The sequence below is a fragment of the Thermobia domestica genome, chromosome 9 (assembly GCF_964235325.1).
Source record: "Thermobia domestica chromosome 9, izTheDome1.hap1.1, whole genome shotgun sequence".
NCBI lineage: Eukaryota > Metazoa > Arthropoda > Insecta > Zygentoma > Lepismatidae > Thermobia > Thermobia domestica.
The window spans coordinates 202,110,652-202,130,870 of NC_137462.1; the positions used below are offsets into that span (position 1 = coordinate 202,110,652).

Genomic DNA, 20,219 nt, shown 5'->3' on the forward strand with positions numbered 1-20,219 from the left:
ATTATGTATAGTGTAAACTGCATTTCTAAATTTAACATACGATATTTTGTTATGTTACCAGGATCCTCAGTTCTAAAAGTTTTAATAAGGTAATTACATCATTATTAAGCGAATTAATTTTTTCATATTTTCCATTTCTTCAAAAGGTAAATAATAGCCTACTATTCCTCGAAAAACATGCACTTTTCTTTTGTGATAGATAATACATACTGTACGTACGTACTTTAACGTACCGTATAAAACTATTTAGCATGATAAAACAAATCATCCAGATGCTTACAAACTTAATTTTGCTATATGTAGATCTATCTAAACATTAAAGAATACTTTAAAATATATTGTCATTATTAGTACGTCTAAATGTATTTTTTTCCTATAGAATGTCATATCTATACTTACTTATATATATATATATATATATATATATATATATATATATATATATATATATATATATATATATATATGGTGTTTCGAAACAAAACTGATAACGTTTGGGAGGTGACTCGTGGCACTAAGATAAGACAAAAAGTGCCTGAAACCTGTGTGCACAAATGCTTTCTTTCGGAGTTATAGGCTGCCGGAAACATGAAAAAAATGAACTTTAAGTTCCCTAGCTCCAAAACTATGGGACCTACCGTAGTCGGGTCAAGACTTCATTTAGGAATTAATATGTGCGCTATTCAAACATGAATGATTCAGAATTATAAGCTACTCATGCGACAATTTTTATAGATGCAGTTCGGCTATGAGCATTTGAAGTACTCACTAGCTACCTCAATAAAAGTTATTGCAGAAGTACCACAGGATTGTGAAACGTGGATATTTGGATAGGGTACTACTAGTTCCTAAGTGAAGTCTTGAACAAACTACGGTAGGTTCCATAATTTTGGAGCTATGGACTTTAAATTTCATCTTTTCATGTTTCCGCTAGCCTATAACTTCGAAAGGAAGTTGGTGCCGCGGTGGCTCAGTGTTAGAACGTTCACTTCTGGTGCATGGGGCCTCTGGTTCGATCCCAGCTCACGCCAAGTGAACTTTGTGTTGGACAAACACCGGGTGCGTGGATTTTCTCACAGTTTCCCGTTTCCTCTCACTTTCTTCATTCCATCAATTCATTCATTCGTCACTATCACCGTCTCCTTTAGCCTACCCTCCATAAACGTGAGACGTAAAACTTAAAAATTTGATTTTTCATTTTTTCCGAAAGGAAGCATTTTTACACCCAGGTTGGTCTACTTTTTGTCTTGTCTTGGTATCAGGAATCACCTCCCAAACGTTGTTGGTGGTATTGGAACATCCTATACATATACCTGTATATATATTAGCTGAAACGCCCGTTCTTTGCATGTGAAGAACAGATATATAAAAATATATATATATTTAATCCGCTCGTAGAATACGTATTTGAATGAAAGTATAATAATGGAAAAGCAATGAGAAACTTCATTTTTCGCAGTAATGTTGAACCCCTACTCCTTTAGTGTATACGATACCTTTTAATCAAAGTAACATGAAAATAAACTTAGCTCAAGATCGGTAGTAACTATGTTCTAAAACTCATGTCTAACTGTTCAATCATTCCCCCATTATTCAATCACAAACAACGGGCAAAATCTCTTTCAACGTGAAGAAAGAAATTACCTCCTGAGAGACTCTATTTTTCGCGTAAATTTTGCCCCTCTCCCCCCGTAGTAAGTGATAACTATATCAAAAAAGATATTTCAATTGGTTCAGTCGTTTTTCCGTGATTCGATCACAAAGAAGATCAGCTTCATTTTTACATAAAATAAAGGAATTTCTATGTACATCAATTTTTCTGACGTTTCCATTTCCCTCCTCAAATGTCATAAACAACTTCAACAATTTACCAATAGGCCTAATAAAACAAAACGACAAATGGAAGTATGTCTACTGATTTCTACATATTCTGCTTATATTCCAGTTACTCCATAAAGTAATACAGAAAACCACTCATGGCACTCCACCCAATATTCCCTTCAAACAATAACACCACATAAACGCTACAACAGTGACACTTCAAAACAAATGGAATAACTTATCAGATATCATATAGTCATCATCACGGAATATTTATTTATTTATGTAAAGTTAATGATAATGACATAATTGGTGTAATTTTAATCTGGGATGGAACGGGATAATCCCAATCAAACCCCATAGAACAGGATGTTGTCCACTGCGAACTGACTTGTTCTGTGATTGAACCAGGAACTCCTCTTAACACAGATGAGCGCCCTACCGCTGAGTACTTAATGTTTGAGTTAGAAAGTCTGTAGGAAAATGACCTTGAGTAGGGCAGCAAAAACAAAGTACGGCGTAATATATGAGACTTCAGTTTCCATAGCGTTGAACTCAAATTATTATGATTAAATTGCATGTTAATGCCTTTTCCAATCCACTTTTGATAATGTATTTCAAATATTACGAAATAGCATTTTTCAATTGCTAAATTTACTATTGATTATATAATGACCGTTATGGAATAATTTGTGGCTTGCTTTCAAAAGTGTTGTAGTATGAAAGCATTTACTGGCGTCTACTAGATGGCTGCCAAAGACTGTCAATACTTTACGTAATGTAGTCGTTCAATATGAAATAGAAATCAAAATATCTCAGTTAATATAAGTGTCTAATACTACATTAATTCAAAAGAAATTGTAAAAACGTAAAAATTTATAACTTAGATAACTTTAATCGTATATGTAAATACGAATATCGTTTAAGATCTTAAATCAAAACAGGATTTCCTTGTGCACCACAATTCATGATTGTTTCTTATACTTGGCTTCTTTCTTTCTTTTTGGAAGGCATTCAGGGTCATTTATACCCTGCCTACATTATTACTGAAGACGTCAGTACACTATCAGTCGTTTACTATTTCTACTGGAAGGGGAATCTCCATAATGTATGAAATTCTTGGGTGCAAGTAATAACTTTATTATTATTATTATTATTATTATTATTATTATTATTATTATTATTATTATTATTATTATTATTATACAGATTTAGCAAGCTCGATATAATGTATATCGATTCATGTATGTGTTATCTTTGGACAATGTTATAGTTAAATAAAAAATAATGTTCAAGAGTTAACTGTAATTTGGGTGGTTTTGCTGGAGTCATATTGGAAACCTTAATGAGAGTGTAGTTTAGTATCGGCTTCATCTTAATAGATGGCGTATCAACAACAATATCTTTAGTACATCAACTTTAAGGTTTACAAAAATATCGTTTATCTTGCTTTTTTTTCAAAAAACACGCATAAGAATTTACAATCATCCACATTATTTAGTTTAGCTTGACATATATTGATTGGTATAAATTCCATGTTTGAGATTTTTTTTTTCATTAAGCGTTAAAAATATTGGAGAAATTAATTTGATACTTTCATAGGACAATATGAAAGACATTTAAAAATAAACACAAATAAGGAAAATACACCTATCATCTGCAAACCGACAGAGAATAAATTTAAATAACGTTTTCTTAGGCATAGAAATGCATATACATATATGACTATTGGATTGTTACAAAAATTTATATTGGGATTTTGATACATTCATTTTTGACTCATAAATCTGGTCATGAAACAAAGTGTCTACATGAAACAAAGTGAAACAAAGTGCATATCATTTGAAAGTATGGTAGCTATACTACACTTCTCTTTATGAAAATTGCAACACCCAGAAAGAATGGTCCGAATAAATCCAAACTTTGTGAATATGCGTAAGGATGTTGTAGGAGGAAGCGATTAAAATTTTATACAAGTGGCGTTCACGTATGACAGGCAGCACCCTCTCGACTGTCATCAGAGTGGTACCACACAAGGTCAGTGCATGTCGCAGGGAGACATTGGATAGTGAGTAATTAAAGTAGAAACACGTAGGAAAGTGTCAGCATGCCTCGTTGACGTCAATGAGCGTAATATCCACAGTTGAGTGAGTTCAAACAGAGCAGAATGATCAGTCAGCGGGAAGCGGGTTTGTCGTACCATGAAATTGCATGACAGTCGTCAACGATGTCTCCACGATGCTGCAACGACAGTGATGAGTATGTGGAAGCAGTGGACAGAAGAGGCTGATACAAAGCGACAAGCAAAGACTAGATCACGCAGTGTGACTACAGCGCGGGATGACAGACACATTGTCCTGATGGCCATAACGGGCAGTGGCGTACAAAGTGTTGGCTCAATGCTGGATCACTGTTACGGGTGTTACTATGCCTGCGTCGAATGTTCGGTATCGTTTGCTGAAGACTGGACTGGTGGCTCGCATACTGTTGTGACGACTCCTCTTAATCAGAAATCACAAAAGCATCAGACTGATATGGGCACGTGAACATCGTCACTGGTCCTGATTGGTAAAATGTGGTGTGTTTTCAGATAGAGTCCGGTGTCATCCTGTCCTACAGTGGTGTCCTGTTCTACAGTGATACGCGTATGACGCTTCCATTGTGAGCACAATATGCCAGATTGCATTGTTGAGCATCATGGGGGACAAGTGTCGAGTGTAATGGTGTGGGGTGCTCTTGGTTACAACATGCGATCGCAGCTCATCCTTTTCCAGAGCAATTTGAACAAAACCTGTATATTGGTGAGATTTTAGAGCCCGGGGTGATGCCCTACCTACAGACAGCTTCTATATTTCAGCAGGGCAATGCCAAGCAAACACGTAGCGAGGAATATGCAAGCTTGCTTTGCAGAACTCCAGGTATCACTACTTCCCTAGCCTGCCAGTCGCCTCATATGTCGCCCATCGAGCATGTCTGGAAAATGGTTGGGCGAAGACTTCGTCACGGTTCGCTACTGGCCAATCTGCATGCCTTGTGAACCCCGGTACAAACTGCGTGGCAGAGTATCCCCTCGGAAGATATCCAGCACCTTTTTGATTCCATAGATGCGCTGGTCTCAGCTGGTGGTAGATTCACATGATACTGATTTTGCAAGGTCATAGGTGATGCAGAATTCTGTAATTCTAATCATTTGAATCTTGCCATGTACCATATCTCTGGAATAAATTCCATTGTTCTAGCATAGGCCTTTCTGGGTGTTGCCATTTTCATAAACAGTAGTGTATATTATGGTTACACAACCATAAGTAGAACACATCTCTGTGTTTTCTTCTATGCTCAGGTTAAAGAATATAGGATGTCAAAATGATATTTACGCCAAATCTGTCCTTATTTTAAACATGACTCCAGTAACACACAAACACTTCGAAGCATTAATGATGTATGGAGTAAAGGAAAGGTGAACGAATTCATAGTGCAACGTCGGTTCCGAAATTTTACTGTGTGTGAGGTACTAAAGCTTGGAATATAAAGAAGGTTCGCGGCGTAGTTCTCCCGGTAACATCGACAACTTGAATAAGAGTAGATTTGTGGGAACAGCACGAGGGTGTTCTAAAGGAATTCGACGTTAGTTATTCACCTTGGCACTGCATTTGGAGAAATAGGAAAGGTGAAAAAGATTAATAAATGGGCGTTACGAATTGTTTATAAAGAAACACACGCACAATGGAATTGGTATTAAGAATTCCGAACTGTGCAGCAAACATGGTCCTTTTCTTGATCTGTGAATTCTGGTGGTTTTGCACAATTGAACATCACACTTGATTTTTAGAGAGAGCCATGGTCAATGATCCTGTGGCCTGTAGAGCGGTCCCAGAGTAAAAAATCCAGTCTACAGGAAAGGTCTCGGCGTGCCTGTGGTAGCAGTAGACAACGGCGAAAACCAGTAGGGTATTGGCAAGAAAGTGTATTCCTAGCTGGTAAAAGGCAGCTGAAAACCACCATTGTATTTTCACCAAAACATACAGCATTGGAATGACAGTTTTTTTTTTAAAAAAAACTAAAGTATTCTAAATGGGCAGAGCAACTCAGAGTCCCATTCTGTGAAAGGAGTTTGCTCCACAGATTTTCAAGGAGGCAAAAAGTCGGTTTTGAAAAAGGGGGAAGTTGCGTCAAGCCAATCGAAAGAATTCTGGTCCGAGAAGAAAAAATGAAATGAAATCTTTAAGTTTTACGTCCCATGATCATGCCGGATAGGCTAAAGGAGACGGTGATTATGAAAAATGAATGAAATGGTGGAATGAAAAAAGTGGGAGGAAACGGGAGAACCCCGAGAAAGCCCACGCACACGGTCTTTGTCCACCACAAAGTTCACTTGGGTGGACCCCACGCACCTGAGGTGAACGCTCTACCACTGAGTCACCGCGGCCCGTGGTCCGAGAAGATTGAGATATGCGAGTAGTAATAGATCTCTTTAACATCAATTACATTTTACACAGTAGTTGGATCGGATTTCTGCTCATGTGGAAGACCTTACACCTAAAGAAATTCATGGTGAGTGTGTGGTGATTCTTATGGGAAAACTACTGCTCATGGGCCATATGCGGCACCCCTGAAACTTCTATTCCGCCCGTGACATGAATCCTCATCTGACGAATGAAGGCATTGCTTATTTGTGTTGTTTTCTAATTAATTATATTGGATCGCCTAAAGTATTTTATTTCTTCCTTGGCTCACTTAAAAAAAAAAGTTTGCTCATCACTGTAACAAACCGCTTGTTCACTACTACTTCCTCAGTCTAGGTAAAATCATTAACCTCGGGCACTGCTGTCATGATTGAAAGAATGTACCAGAACCTGCAAAGTAATTTCCCAGCAATTGTCAAAAGGAATGTCTCTGAAAAGTTACACATTTGGCGGTATCATTATTCACTATCCGTATACACATTCCCACACTTAAGTGAACTTTTTCCTAATCAAATCATTTGCATGAATCATACGGAGAGGTAGTGTAACTGTGAACTTATTTTATCCATTCCGCTACAAATGCATCAGTGGAAAGATTTTTTTCGCGTAAAAGCGAATAAAAAACCTATGCTCACAATTCACAAGGCCAAGACAGGCTTAAAAGTTCAGCATTAATCTTTACCAAAAAGAATCTGCATTCGAAACAATAGGAAGAACCAAACTTCTATGGCCAGGTAATTAATGATTTTCACAAGAAAGCCCAAAGAATTGAGGATCGCGTGGTCCCGGGTTCGATTCCCGGTGAGGGTACAGTTGAACGACCAAAGTAGTTCGGATTCCACTATAATCAGTAGGTCTTCGTCTCCTTTAGCCTAGCAGGCATATCCGTGGGATGTTAAACTAAATCAAACCAAACCAAACCAAACCAGACTGATTGAAACTCACTTCAAGTAGTTCTAGTTTCAGGCAACTTTTTAAAATGTATTAATATAATTATTATTTTAATAGTAGTAGTAGTAATAATAATAATACTGTACTACTAGTAGAGTAATATTAGGAATAGTGTAACAGCTGTAGCCAGTGTCTTAGGTGTTATTTGTAGTAATGGGTTTCATTCAAAGTTAAATTATTTTACGGTTTACAGAAAATAGACTTACAAGCTTCATAGGATTGCTTACCCAAAGTAAAATTTCACCACACGCCACTGGAAATACTACATTACGTAACATATGAAATGCTCTCCAATTAGTGATCGTTAGAACTATGTTTCTTAGTGGAAATAACATTTATACTTTGATTCAGTGGGATAGGTTTACTGTTGAATTATAAAAACACATTTAGTGAAGTGAGATAACATTAAAATATTTTTGTTTTGTTTGATTATTTCGACCTTTCTGTCCGTTTCCAGCGCCAAGACCATATAAGATGAAACCACGGTGCTGACCCTGTGGCTCCCCATTATTTACATACTTTTGATTAGATCTTTGCTTGGATATCTTACAACGAAACACACATATCTGAATGCCTCCTTCTCTATAAAGAAATCGTTGCTGAATGGGACGTGAATATTTGACTGAGGTTTAGAACTGCATATATTTCCCGATATAGAAAGGAACCTGGGTTTGAGCATGGCATTCATCTACAGTAACATACAAGGAAAGGATTTCTGGAAAATCCTTCATTGAGCCTTCCAAAAAGAAAAAGGTTATCTTAAAAATATACTTAAAATATGAGCATTCAGGGTCATTTTTAAACATTAAGATAACCACTCAGGGTTATTCTTAAATACTAAGATAAGCATTCAGGATTATTCTTACGCACTAAAATAAGCACTCAAGCTTATTCCCTAACACTGAGATAAGCATTCAGATGTATTCTTAACCACTCAGGGTTAGTCTTAAATACGTATTAAGATAAGCATTCTTATATTATTCTTAAACATTAAGGCAAGCACCCAGGGTTATTCCCTAACACTAAGATAAACCATCAGGATTATTCCGTAACAATAAGGTAAACACTCAGTGTTATTCTTAAACACTAAGATACACCCTCAGGGTTATTCCTGAACACTAACAAACAAAATACAGGATTGAGAAATAGCGTAATTTCTAAGAAAACTGAGAAATCCAAAGACTAAACAGAAAGTGCTTGAGTTACTTAAAATATTATTTTCTTATTATTCCCCTGTAGATTTCTCAAGGTAGGGTTCTATAAAATACATATCTTCGTCGAAAAATAATGTAAATCACAGGTAATGAAATACACGAACTATCTTGTGTGGATACTAGATAATTTCCAGCTTTGTGCCTGTTACAATACTCTAGATGGCTCAAAATGTCTATACTCTTATAAGAAAAGTACTGCTAATAACCACTCGCAGGAACTTACTGTACTATGTTTTAAGAATATTCATTAGAGGACTTGCTCTAGAAATTCCCTATTATACAAGTAGAAATTAGATACCATCAATGTGTGGCTTTGAGTAGGCAAAGAATAAATTATTACAAAACTTAGCCCGAGCGTGTGCACATTTTGGGTCAGGGCTTTATAAGTCTATATGTCCTAATGAAAAATCTTTCTAATGTACTGATGTATTATTGAGTTATTAATCAATATACAATTAAAATGCGAATTGAAAATATACAATTATAAAATATACATGAGCCCTTGCGTTGATGTAAGGCACCAAATCAGTCACATCCTCTCGTCAGTCCTAAATGAGAACAGAACTAGTGTCATCGTACACGATTTCCCCTTATCAGAAATTTAATTTATAGAGATTTGTATTTTTTAAAGAACAATGTAAAAGAAACGGGTCACCTAGTTCTTGTTCTAATGAAGGTTACAAGCTGGCTTCAAATAAAATACTGTTACAAGTAACGGTGCCATAATTTGGTGCCGGATAATTCCTTCTGTATGCAGAACAAGACCCAAGAGGGATCACTGGCCATTCAGTCGTACAAAAGTCTAAATAATATACCAAAATCTGGGCATTTCACTCCTCCAAGACCTCTGACAACAATCAATACACCTCACCTTCGGAATGCTATCAGAAATTCAGCTAACCTAGCCATAGTAAACATCAGAACACAAGAAACACATATCAGATGCCAAGATCCCGAACACCGACTCGTGGCAAGAAAATGGATATACAAAAGTAGTGGTCTGACAAGGACGGTATTTAAAGATATATTTTACGCTTCTGGGCCCAAGAAAATTTTGCACTACACTTTATTTGTTCATAATCAGTTACGAGTAAGCCCAAACTATTCAAAAACTGAGAAAACGCAAAACATTATATGTAGTGTGTGTCCAGGACTGGATACTAAAAACAAAAATTAAGATAAAAGTTGGTCTGCGGAAGAAAGACTATACACGACAGAGAAATTTTTAATATTGTTTTTATTTTTCTTATTTTGTCTTACTCTAATCTCGATTTTCTCGACACTTTGTAATAGTTTAATCTTCATTTTGTTTAATATGTCAAAAAGAACCGGATTCTTGTGACCTGTACGTAAATAAGGGCCTGGGTCGGACACTGAAACACGTGGACACCCCACTAACAAGTTAATACCTCAATAAAAGACTTGAGTGCTAGATCAAACCTTCCTTATATTGAAATGTCAAGATGTTGTCTATTTGTATAAAATATAGGAAAGTTTATACAGAAAATTATTCTCTCCGAAGTGTATGAGATAGTCCTCTAATCCAGTTTCCTTAGAAACCCAATTCTACACAAGGAGAATTTGCATGAGGGTCTTTGTCACGAAATTTAAATTCTAGTGTGGTTCGTAAACTAAATCAAACACATTTTCGAAAAAAGGAATGGAATGTATGAAGGAGTTACAAGTACAGTAGAGTCTCGAGTATCCGGCCGAATGTGGCGGAAGGGCAGGCCAATAACAAAAAAGGCGGGTAGGCCGGATCTCACTGTAGTACACTAAAAAAAACATTAAGCATACCCCAAGAACAATTTACGAATACAGTACTGTACTGTACGTACTGTACAGTTATAATCAGGAACAGCAGCAAGCGTATTGTATTGAGGTCCGTTTGACTAACGAAACAATGAACAAGGGGCACGCAGTCCCCCCACCTTCGAAAAATGTGTACGGCGTCCCCCAGTTCCTAAAGAAATTATAATAGGCAAAGAGAGGCAGGGGGATGGCGTGACCCCGTGCCGCTATTGTCCGTTCACTCTAGGATGGAAAATTGTTTACAAACAACAATTGTAGTGCTAGCGTCAATACCTGCTTCTCACCCCTACATGGTTAATTCATAGTTGCCAGGCTCATGCATTGCCGAACCGAATGTACCTACTTCTGCACAGTCATAGAACAATTATTATTACTACATAAAATGCTGCTTTTGAGATGACTGAGGTATTAACGTTATGACAAATCGAGTTAGTTATTATGTAATACATTTTTACATATAATGCACACTCAAATTTGGAGAAGTGTTCTTGTTCGAAAGTGTGCGAAAACCTTGTACGCCTGGCAATATTGGAAGCTTGCAGCTTGTATTATAAACAATAAACAGAAAAATGAAATGAAATCTTTAAGTTTTACGTCCCACGGTTATGCCGGTTAGGCTAAAGGAGACGGTGATGATGAGAGATGAATGAAATGGTGAAATGAAGAAAGTGGGAGGAAACGGGAGACCCCCGAGAAAACCCACGAGCACGGTGTTTGTCTACCACAAAGTTCACTTGGCGGGGGCTGGGATCGAACCCGGGACCCCAAGCACCAGAGGTGAACGCTCTACCACTGAGCCACCGCGCCCCCAAACAATAAACAGAGAAGGCGAAGACCGTTAGGTTCGCTGGATAGCGTTGTATTCATGATAAGGCGACTCAAACATATTGTACTGATTGTAAACACGGGCTGGGATTTCGATGCGAGTATAGGTGGAAATATTCTCGCCACATTATTGCCTGTTTGTGAAGGTTTGCAATGTTGCAAACTGCCAAGTCTAGAATTTCATACTAATTGAACGAGCTTTGAGAAGGATTAGTATAATGCAATAATTATAAATACTAACAACCATAGACTTAAAGTATTAGGAAATAAAGCATGCTGCTGTAAGAATTTTAACATGTTAACATTTTAAAGCAGTACGCATTTACTCTGTTTGGGTGCCCTTATCAGACACTGTCCAACACAAAAAAAGGCATTAAAATAGCGAGATCGAGCGTGGGCATGAACCCAGCTCTGGCTGGTATTCCTTATTAAGGTTTCCCTCAGTCCCACTAGGTGAATGCCTAGACGATGCTTCTGTAAGGCAGAGGCAGATCCAGGACGGACTTCTGGAGGGGCGGTGGGTTTTAATACTGCTACTTAGAGCTACTTTTAAGAGCTCCAAACTCAGGGATGGGTTTTATTTAAATATATAAAATAAGATTGTTTCCTCTCCGGGGGGCAATCGCCCCCTGGATCCAACACTGCTGTAAGGCCAGAATTGGGCCAAACACTGAGACCCCAGAATTGGCGGGAAATATATTTTTCCGCCAGAATATTATGTTGCCAACACTTCCACAAATATTATGGTGGTGGGTTCCGATATCCCTTTTTCGTTTATATGTGTTTAAATTCATTATGAAGTAAATGTAGAAGTGTTTCTTTCATTCTATTTCTTTCTTTCTTCTCATCTTTCTCATCCTCGCTCTCTTTTCCCCACCTTCTTAAAATCTGAATACTATCCTCCTGTAAGATTGTTTCTCTCCACGCCCCAAGGTTTAAAGAGACCAACCTGATATAGTTAACTATTAGCAGAACTGTACCAATAAATTCACATTAGAGACAGCGCCGAAACTTAGATTTTTTTGGGGGGAAGCATTAATATGTGTATTTGGGCCTCCTAGGAAAAGTTTTTCTCATACTTGGGCCCTCCTCTTTCTATATTTCTCTTACTATTTACGTCCCGCGGAGCCTGTGGGCCCTCGCTCACGGCAAAGTCTGCGGGGTCGTTACATACGCACCTGGGCCCCTTCCATACATGACAAATTAATTCAGGGGACAATATTGACAAATCTCAAAACCATACGAATAAATGTTATTTTTTAGGACCCCTAATAGTAGACGTTTTTTACTGAAGTGGACCCACGACTCACTTTTGTTTTATTTACCTTTTGTGCGCTGCTTTATTTAATGTAGTGAAACTGTTTGATGCTTCATTTATAATTTCATGTTCATATCGTATATAGATTAAGAAAATTTTGTCCGAAAATGGGCCCCTTCGAACGGCGGGGAATCTCCCTGGGAGGCAATTGCCCCTCCCCTGCGCCACCCAAGTTACGACTCTGATTAGAGAAGAAGTAAACTGTTTCGAAATTTACACAACTTGCAAATATCAAACCCTACTAGCGCTAAAGTTGATGAGTTAGTGCCGCTGTTACCACTGCCTTAAGGGGAAAGAAGGGGAAGAACTGCTAAGATTCGTAGCCAGGTTTTGTGTCAAAACACAGCGCCAAGCTACGGTAAACGGACAATACCTACCGTTCCCCTACCTTTTCAGATCCACTTTTACCCCTGATTATATACATATATTACCGTCTATGAAACAAAAAATAAACTATTAGGGTCTATTAAATAATAATGCTTGAAGTTTATATTTCATGTTAAATATTAGTGTAATTGATTCATAATCAAAGCCAACTAGAGTTTTCGGCATATATTAATGGTGACTTCACTATTTTAATAAACAGTTCCTATAGTATTACGATTATAAATTTAATGTATATCAATGTTATGAATTTACCTTTCAACTGCAATTCAAATCAATTTTCTGCAGAACAGTTACACATACGCACGTACTTAAACAAATATTGTTTCGAAATCACTATAGAAACAATTGATTTAAAAAAATCATTGTTGTCTAAACATACTACAATAAGTGTAAATTCGCAAAAATTGGTTTCATTCTTTTATTATTGTTGTTTTATGCTTTTGAACATCTTCCATCAGTTCTAATTTTCTTCCATTTCCTTTCTTTTCCTTAACAAAATACATAAAACAATAGCGTCTGCTTACCAAAAAACACAGTTTGAAAATATTAACCTCGTTTTTCTGAATATTTGTTTGCACGAGCTGTTCGGATTATCAAAAACTTCGAATTACTAAGGAATGCTAAAAAGACGCCAGAAACAAGTTTAAAATAGTACATAAATTTACTGACTTATGTACGTACGTATAATAAATTAAAAAATCACACAATAAAGACTTACTACAAAAAGAAACTTTGTATGTTACTGTTCTTTAAATATTACAGCACAGTAACTTTACGTAAAAAAACATTTGAAAAAGTCCTTAATCGTTTTTTTATCTCCGTTTTTTATCTAAAAATACAGTACATATGTACCCACATGCACAAAAAAAAAATGCGCGTATACTGTAACTCACGATTTTTCGCATTTATTCCATTTTTCTCACCTTTATGAGTAAAATTCAGTCATTAATTTGTGGAGATAATAGAAAACTATCCATCTAAGGAGATATTTCCAAAAAATATATATAATAAAATAATAAAAATATAAACAAAAAACAAAATTACATTCGGTTTTCTGTATACTGTCAATCCTTCTTTCGAAGGATTTTTCAGTAGCAGAGCATGATTGCGAAGGGAAATTGACAATAGGCAGTGAACGAGCTGGCGGACGGAACTGGAAAGAGGGGTAAAATATTGAATTTATTAGTTTAAACCTAGTGTCTAGATGTTTTGCCAAATATAAAGCTAAGCTTCTGTAACTAAGATGTCGTACGAAGATATAGAATTAATATAAATATAGAATTGATATAGAAATATAAAAACTCTTATCTTAAGGTTCGAAGTGATACGCACCATGGTTATGAGCATTATTTGTTAAGAAAAAGAGAGCAAACAAAACGTAGTCTCTGTGGTTAGGTGGATAGAGTGGCGGACTAACAGTTATTTTATTATTTTGACACGAGATCGAATCCCATCCCATCCCATATTTCTTTTTTTTTTTTTTTTTTTTTGAAAACATTATAGGAAGTGTATAATTTTGATGTTAATAAGAAACGAAACAACATAATAAGAAAATAACTTATTGATAGTATCCTTTAATCGATGTATTTATTCAGTATTAGAATACGTGTACTATTGGAAACAGTGATTTTTTTCAATTTATGGTCTTGTTTGTTACACTTCCCCGTTCTTGAGCAGCAGACAACTCACTTCGGATTTGTGTGTCAGAAACAAGAAAGAGAACATACGCGACCCTGATAGTCTCTCCAGTCTTACCCCTTACATTGTTCATATTACACGTCTGAACTACAAATCAGGACATTTTAAATCATTGTCTAATCATTATTTTATAATTCAAGAACAATAGATGTAAAGATCACGAATACTTTCTTCCTTTATTCTTTACCATTATAAAGTTTATGCTGCAGCTTAGTTCGGTACGTAAGTTTGTTAAATATATATATATATATATATATATATATATATATATATATATATATATATATAATATTGAATAAGATAGAAAAGACAGTTACGCTGCAACAAATATGGCACAGATATATGTCTTAATTTCCCGGTCCAAATGTGGGAGTTGAAATAGTCTGAAATAATCATATTAGATATGAATCGTAGCACTAGGTAATATTACAATAATTCACATATCATGACGAAACTCTCAAAAATTAAAAAAAAATGTATCTAAAATACAGTGTGTCGCAATAAAATGTATACCCTGTCTAACGCTTTTCATATTTTACTTGTTTTACATTTTGCATTTAAATGTTACGCTTTTCAACAGCTCATATCTTGGTATTTCCAGCACTTCCCCATTACCACCGCGACATGGTAACCTACCTTGACGAACACCTACCGAAAAGATGGATTGGACGAAGAAGTAGTATCGAGTACGAATCTTTAAGGACGATCTTAACCAGGCATGTATGCAGGATTTTTTTTTTTTTTTTTTTTTTTTTTTTGAGAGAGAGATATTTTGAAAAACGGTTGTTTTAAAAACAAGCAAAATACAAATAATGAATTCTTCTAAAAAGTGGGTGCTGTCTTGTATGTGTGAAAACATCACATGGTATCAGATACTGTCGGTAGATGGCAGCGTAACAGCCTGGTTAATATAAGTCTATAGATCTATTATTCTCGTTTTCTATAGATGGCTGAAACAGACTGCCATTACAGCTGATATTGTCGTCCGAGAACACAGTCGGCATTCATTCTTGTTTTATTAGAAATTAGTTTGAAATTTTTTATGGTTTCCGAACTTTGAGTCCTGGAGCAATTTTGAGAATAGAGATCAAATAGCAAAGATCTACATTAGATCTTGTCATATTTGCTACAGCTTTACCACACTGTATTTCTTTAAAATCTGTTCACTGAATAAAGTCGTTTGCGCTGTTTGTGCTGTTTGCGAATTTTATTGTAAATTGGTTATCTGAGGTTTAACTTCTATTTCCAACACCGAAGTTATGTGACTCCAAAACCTACATTTAACGTACGATTAGATCCAAATGACCAGTCCCTTGAATCGGGCCTGGATTTCGCGCATCACAGATCAGTGATTATTTCAGGAGATGCTCTGGGCAAAATCCCCCGCTGAGCTGCGAAATTTCACTGGGACAAATCTCCGATCACGGTCAGTAAGTGTTACCAACATTTTCGTAGTAATACTTTAACCACCTAGGTATCAAAGTGCTTCCCGGTGGAAATAGTCTGAATTTATTACTGGTCAAGATAACCATTTAGCCATAAGAGAATCCTTGGTTTAAACCAGTTAGCCATAACGGTTCTTTTCAGCACCAAGGCTAAGGAGACCTATTCCTACTTTTTAACGTCAGATGCAGATCTCATGAGCTCTCTCCGCATCAATCCCGGCCCTCTTGTAACAAAAGTGACCAAAAGAGTTTAGGGTTTAGATTTCTGGGCTTTCGGCATCTATGGCATATTAGCCCGTCACGTTTGAGCAGTGGCGTGTTCTTAATATACGCAAGGTAAGCAAGCACTGCTTACCTTTAAATTATAAATTAAAATCTAAAGCAATCATTATTACTTTATTTGCTATAAAAATTATCTCAATTATCGAAAGCTTTGTATTGTTGTACGTTACCATATGAAACGTTCTCGCTTGCTTCTATTTCTCATCTTCTAGCTGCACTGCACGGTCATTTACGGCGAGGCTAGCAGAAATCGTCCAGTGGATCGGATGCGATCGTGTTAGCTCGGTTCCTTTCGTGAAGACCAGCAATCTTCTTAGTTGCGGAACCTGGCTGCATATTCAGTTTAATCGTAAACCGTGTTTTAAACAAAAATTGTGGCTTTTAGTGGTTAATTCTTATAGAGGTATGTATAATATTAAGTGCGTAATACGTAGTGTATAGTACATTTTTGTTTATAAGTGTTATTTCGAGTGCATCTATTCAATTATTATTGCTGTACGTTTTATAATGGAGACGGTCGCGAGTTGTACTCAAAGGTAAGGAATCCAAGAAATTGCGTTCGCTAGTGGTTCGGCAGGGAGAATGAACATGGATCTCTCTCCTAAATGCAGTGGTGTAGACGGAAGACAGAAGTGCGTGATTTGTGATATATTGGTGAAGAGTTTTGCTTCGCGGAACTTTGAAGAAAAGAAAATTATTATTATTACGGCAGGAAGACCGACGCCCGACATTAATATAACTACTGCTTCAAAAACATGCGTCAGAAAATTTAATATTCAACTTTTTGAAAGCAACGAATGGCTGACCGCTTGCCCAGAAAAACTAAAGCTCTATTGTTGGTGTTGTCTTCTTTTTTCAAAAGAGAAAATTGGGTGGTCAAGTTGTGATTACAGTGATATCGTAAACGTTCAAAGACCATAAAAAAGCATAGATTAACTCAAAATCATCTTCAGGCCATAATAAATGAGAAAACATTTGGAAAAGCAAGAATAGAGTACATGTTGGATTCTCAGAAGAAAGTGAGGGACTCTCAGCACAACGAACTTGTAAGAAGAAACAGAGAAATAACGAAACGCCTTATTGACATCGTATGTTTCTTAGGTAAACAAGAACTGGCTTTCAGGGGACATGATGAATCATCTGATTCTAGTAAGAGAGGAAATTATATCGAGCTTGTGAAGTTGTTGTGTCAGTACGATGAGAAGCTGAGAACATTAGTAGAAAATGGAACAGTATTCACTGGATTGTCAAATGTTATACAAAATGATTTAATTGAATCAATCAGTAATGTTATGATGACACATATTAAAAAAGAAATCCAAGAAACAAAGTTTATAGCTATATCTGTAGACGAAACTACAGACGTCGCTAGTTTGGCTCAGCTTTCTGTAGTCATGAGATACGTTACAGTAGGAGGAGAAATTCACGAAAGGTTTTTTAGATTTTTAAATATTTCTGAGAATAGGACAGCTGAAGCCTTGTACAATATTGTGAGTAACCTCGTGAAAGAATATAACTGTGGAGAAAAGTTGGTCGCGCAAAGTTATGATGGTCTAGCTGTGATGCTGAGTCATTTAAACGGTCTACAAGCTAGAGTAAGACAGACATATCCACAGGCTTTGTTTGTTCACTGTTTTGCTCATAGATTGAATCTACACTGCTCCACAAAACTTAAGCAACCCGAGAGAACGTGGTATAAGTGACGTGTGGAGCCCATTCAACACAGGTTAGTGGCATGCACATACACAGAGACACACATGCAAGGCGATCACCCACTCTATCGCATAAGCAGCACCGTTGCAAGCGCGGTGAACAACTTATGCCATGAGGCGTACACCACATCCCAGTAGTGTCCGAGGCTCCAAGCATTGAGTTACTGGTTCTTGTGTGGGGTACACATCTTGCAATGGCTGGTAGACGACATTTGAGTGACTTTGACTGCGGTTGACTGCGAATAATTGGGCGGTTGGAATTGGGCCGATCGCAAGTGGAAGTGGCGCAGGAATTCAACGTGAACAAAAGCATTGTGTCGAAGCTGTGGAGTCGCTTCCAAAATGGAGGTGAAGTCAGTAGACGTCATGAAGGAGGCCTTCCGAAGAAGACGTCGGCCGTCGAGGGCCGATTTCTCACAATTTCTGCCAAACGTAACCGTCAAGCTTCATGCTCTCAACTGGCCAATGAGCTGTTTCAGGCTACAGGACAACGCGTGAGTCGTGAAACTGTTCGTTGGCGGCTCAATAGAGCAAGACTGTATGCAAGAAGGCCTGTACTGTGTGCCATTTAAACTGGAACAGAAACGTGCGCGTTACACATGGTGTCAGGAACATGTTGCATGGGGGGAACATCAATGCGCGCGTGTCATGTTCTCCGATGAGTCGAGATTCAGCCTGTCGTCAGATTCTGGACGGATTTTAGTATGGAGAGAGCCAGGAACACGCTATCATCCAAACTTCATTGCTGAACGGCCGTCCTATGGTGGTGGTTCCATTATGGTGTGGGGTGGAATTATGCTGAATGGGAAAACGGACCTCCATATTGTGCAACATGGCACTTTAACAGCACAACGGTACCGGGATGAAATTCTCAATACTCATGTACGCAATTTCCGCGGAGCATTTGGCTCAGACTTCCAGTTCATGGATGATAATGCCAAACCTAGGGATGCGTTCGAGTCGAGTCGAGACAGAATTTTCCTGACAAAATTCGAGTCGAGACACAGCTCTTCCAATAGAAAAGTATATATTTTTCGAGTCGAGACATCAGTTTTACAGCACATTTTCGAGTCGAGACAGTCTCAAATCTTGTCTCGTGCGCATCCCTAGCCAAACCAACACCGTGCACATCTTGCGTCCGAGTATCTGGAGAGCGAAGACATTACGTGTATTGCATGGCCTGCATATTCGCCAGACCTGAATCCCATCGAGCACGTGTGGGATGCTCTTGGCGGCGAATAGCACAGTGCAGTCCACCAGCACGCACTCTTCCTGACCTGCAAACAGCTCTCCTCGAGGAGTGGCGCCATCTGCCGCAAGACTTGATCAACACTCTGATTTGCAGCATGGAGGCCAGATGTCGTACCTGTATAGCTGTTCGTGGTGGTCACACGCCATATTGACTGCCTATGCCCTCGCACAATCCAGCTACACCTGTTGAGGTATCGCTGTGCTGTACTTTTTGGTCACACTGTACATCCTAACTGTATTGTTCGTCTTCACTTGTGTTGCGTTGTGCATCTGGACCTTCTGTTTGTTCATTATACTTGGTGCAGTGAGCGTGTCGGTTTATTTTCTGCCACTTTCTTCGAGTTGCTTAAGCTTTGTGGAGCAGTGTAGTTCTCTCTCAGGCAGCATCTCAAGTTAGAGAGTGTCGGATATTTTTCTTAACCCTTAATGAAATTGCTGCATTTTTCTCTACATCTCCAAAGAGAACCCACGCTCTAGATGTAGAGATACAAAAGAGACTGCCCCGTGTTTCACAGACACGTTGGAATTACAATTCTCGTCTTGTTCAAACGATCTATGAGCACAAGAAAGAACTTATGGACCTTTTCGAAATTATTTCCAGCTCCAAAGAGAATTGGGATCAAGAGTGTTTTACAGCAGCTCGGGAAATTTTAAGTACAATGGGTGACATCAACTTCATATTTCTCTTAGAAGTATTTGCCTGTATTTTCCCAGTTTCGGATACCCTTTATGATATCTTGCAGACTAAAGCTTCTGACATTGGTTATTGTGTAGATAAAGTGAAGGAATTCGAAAGAGTCCTGCAAAACAAGAGAGAAGCATTTGAGGAATTTTGGACTAAAATACGTGAAGTCCAAGAACCACCAACAAAACCTCAAAAGAGCGCCGGTAGTGTGGATTGCAAAACGTCTGTATTGTGAAATATTCGACGTAACATTACAGCAACTGAGAGAAAGATTCAGTAATTTGGAGTTCCTGCATTTTCTGGAGTTGCTCAATGCGAAGAGCTTCTAAAAATACACAACATGTTTTCCAGAAAT

At 37.6% G+C, this 20,219-nt stretch overlaps 1 protein-coding gene across 1 annotated transcript; it reads left to right on the forward strand.

Moving 5' to 3' along the window:
- Positions 1-17,214: 17,214 nt before the first annotated feature.
- On the forward strand, positions 17,215-20,099 carry LOC145661128 (zinc finger MYM-type protein 1-like). Its single transcript, XM_081726579.1, has 2 exons — positions 17,215-17,811; positions 19,641-20,099. The coding sequence occupies exons 1-2, from the start codon at positions 17,215-17,217 to the stop codon at positions 20,097-20,099; spliced, it is 1,056 nt and encodes a 351-aa protein (XP_081582705.1).
- Positions 20,100-20,219: the final 120 nt, after the last annotated feature.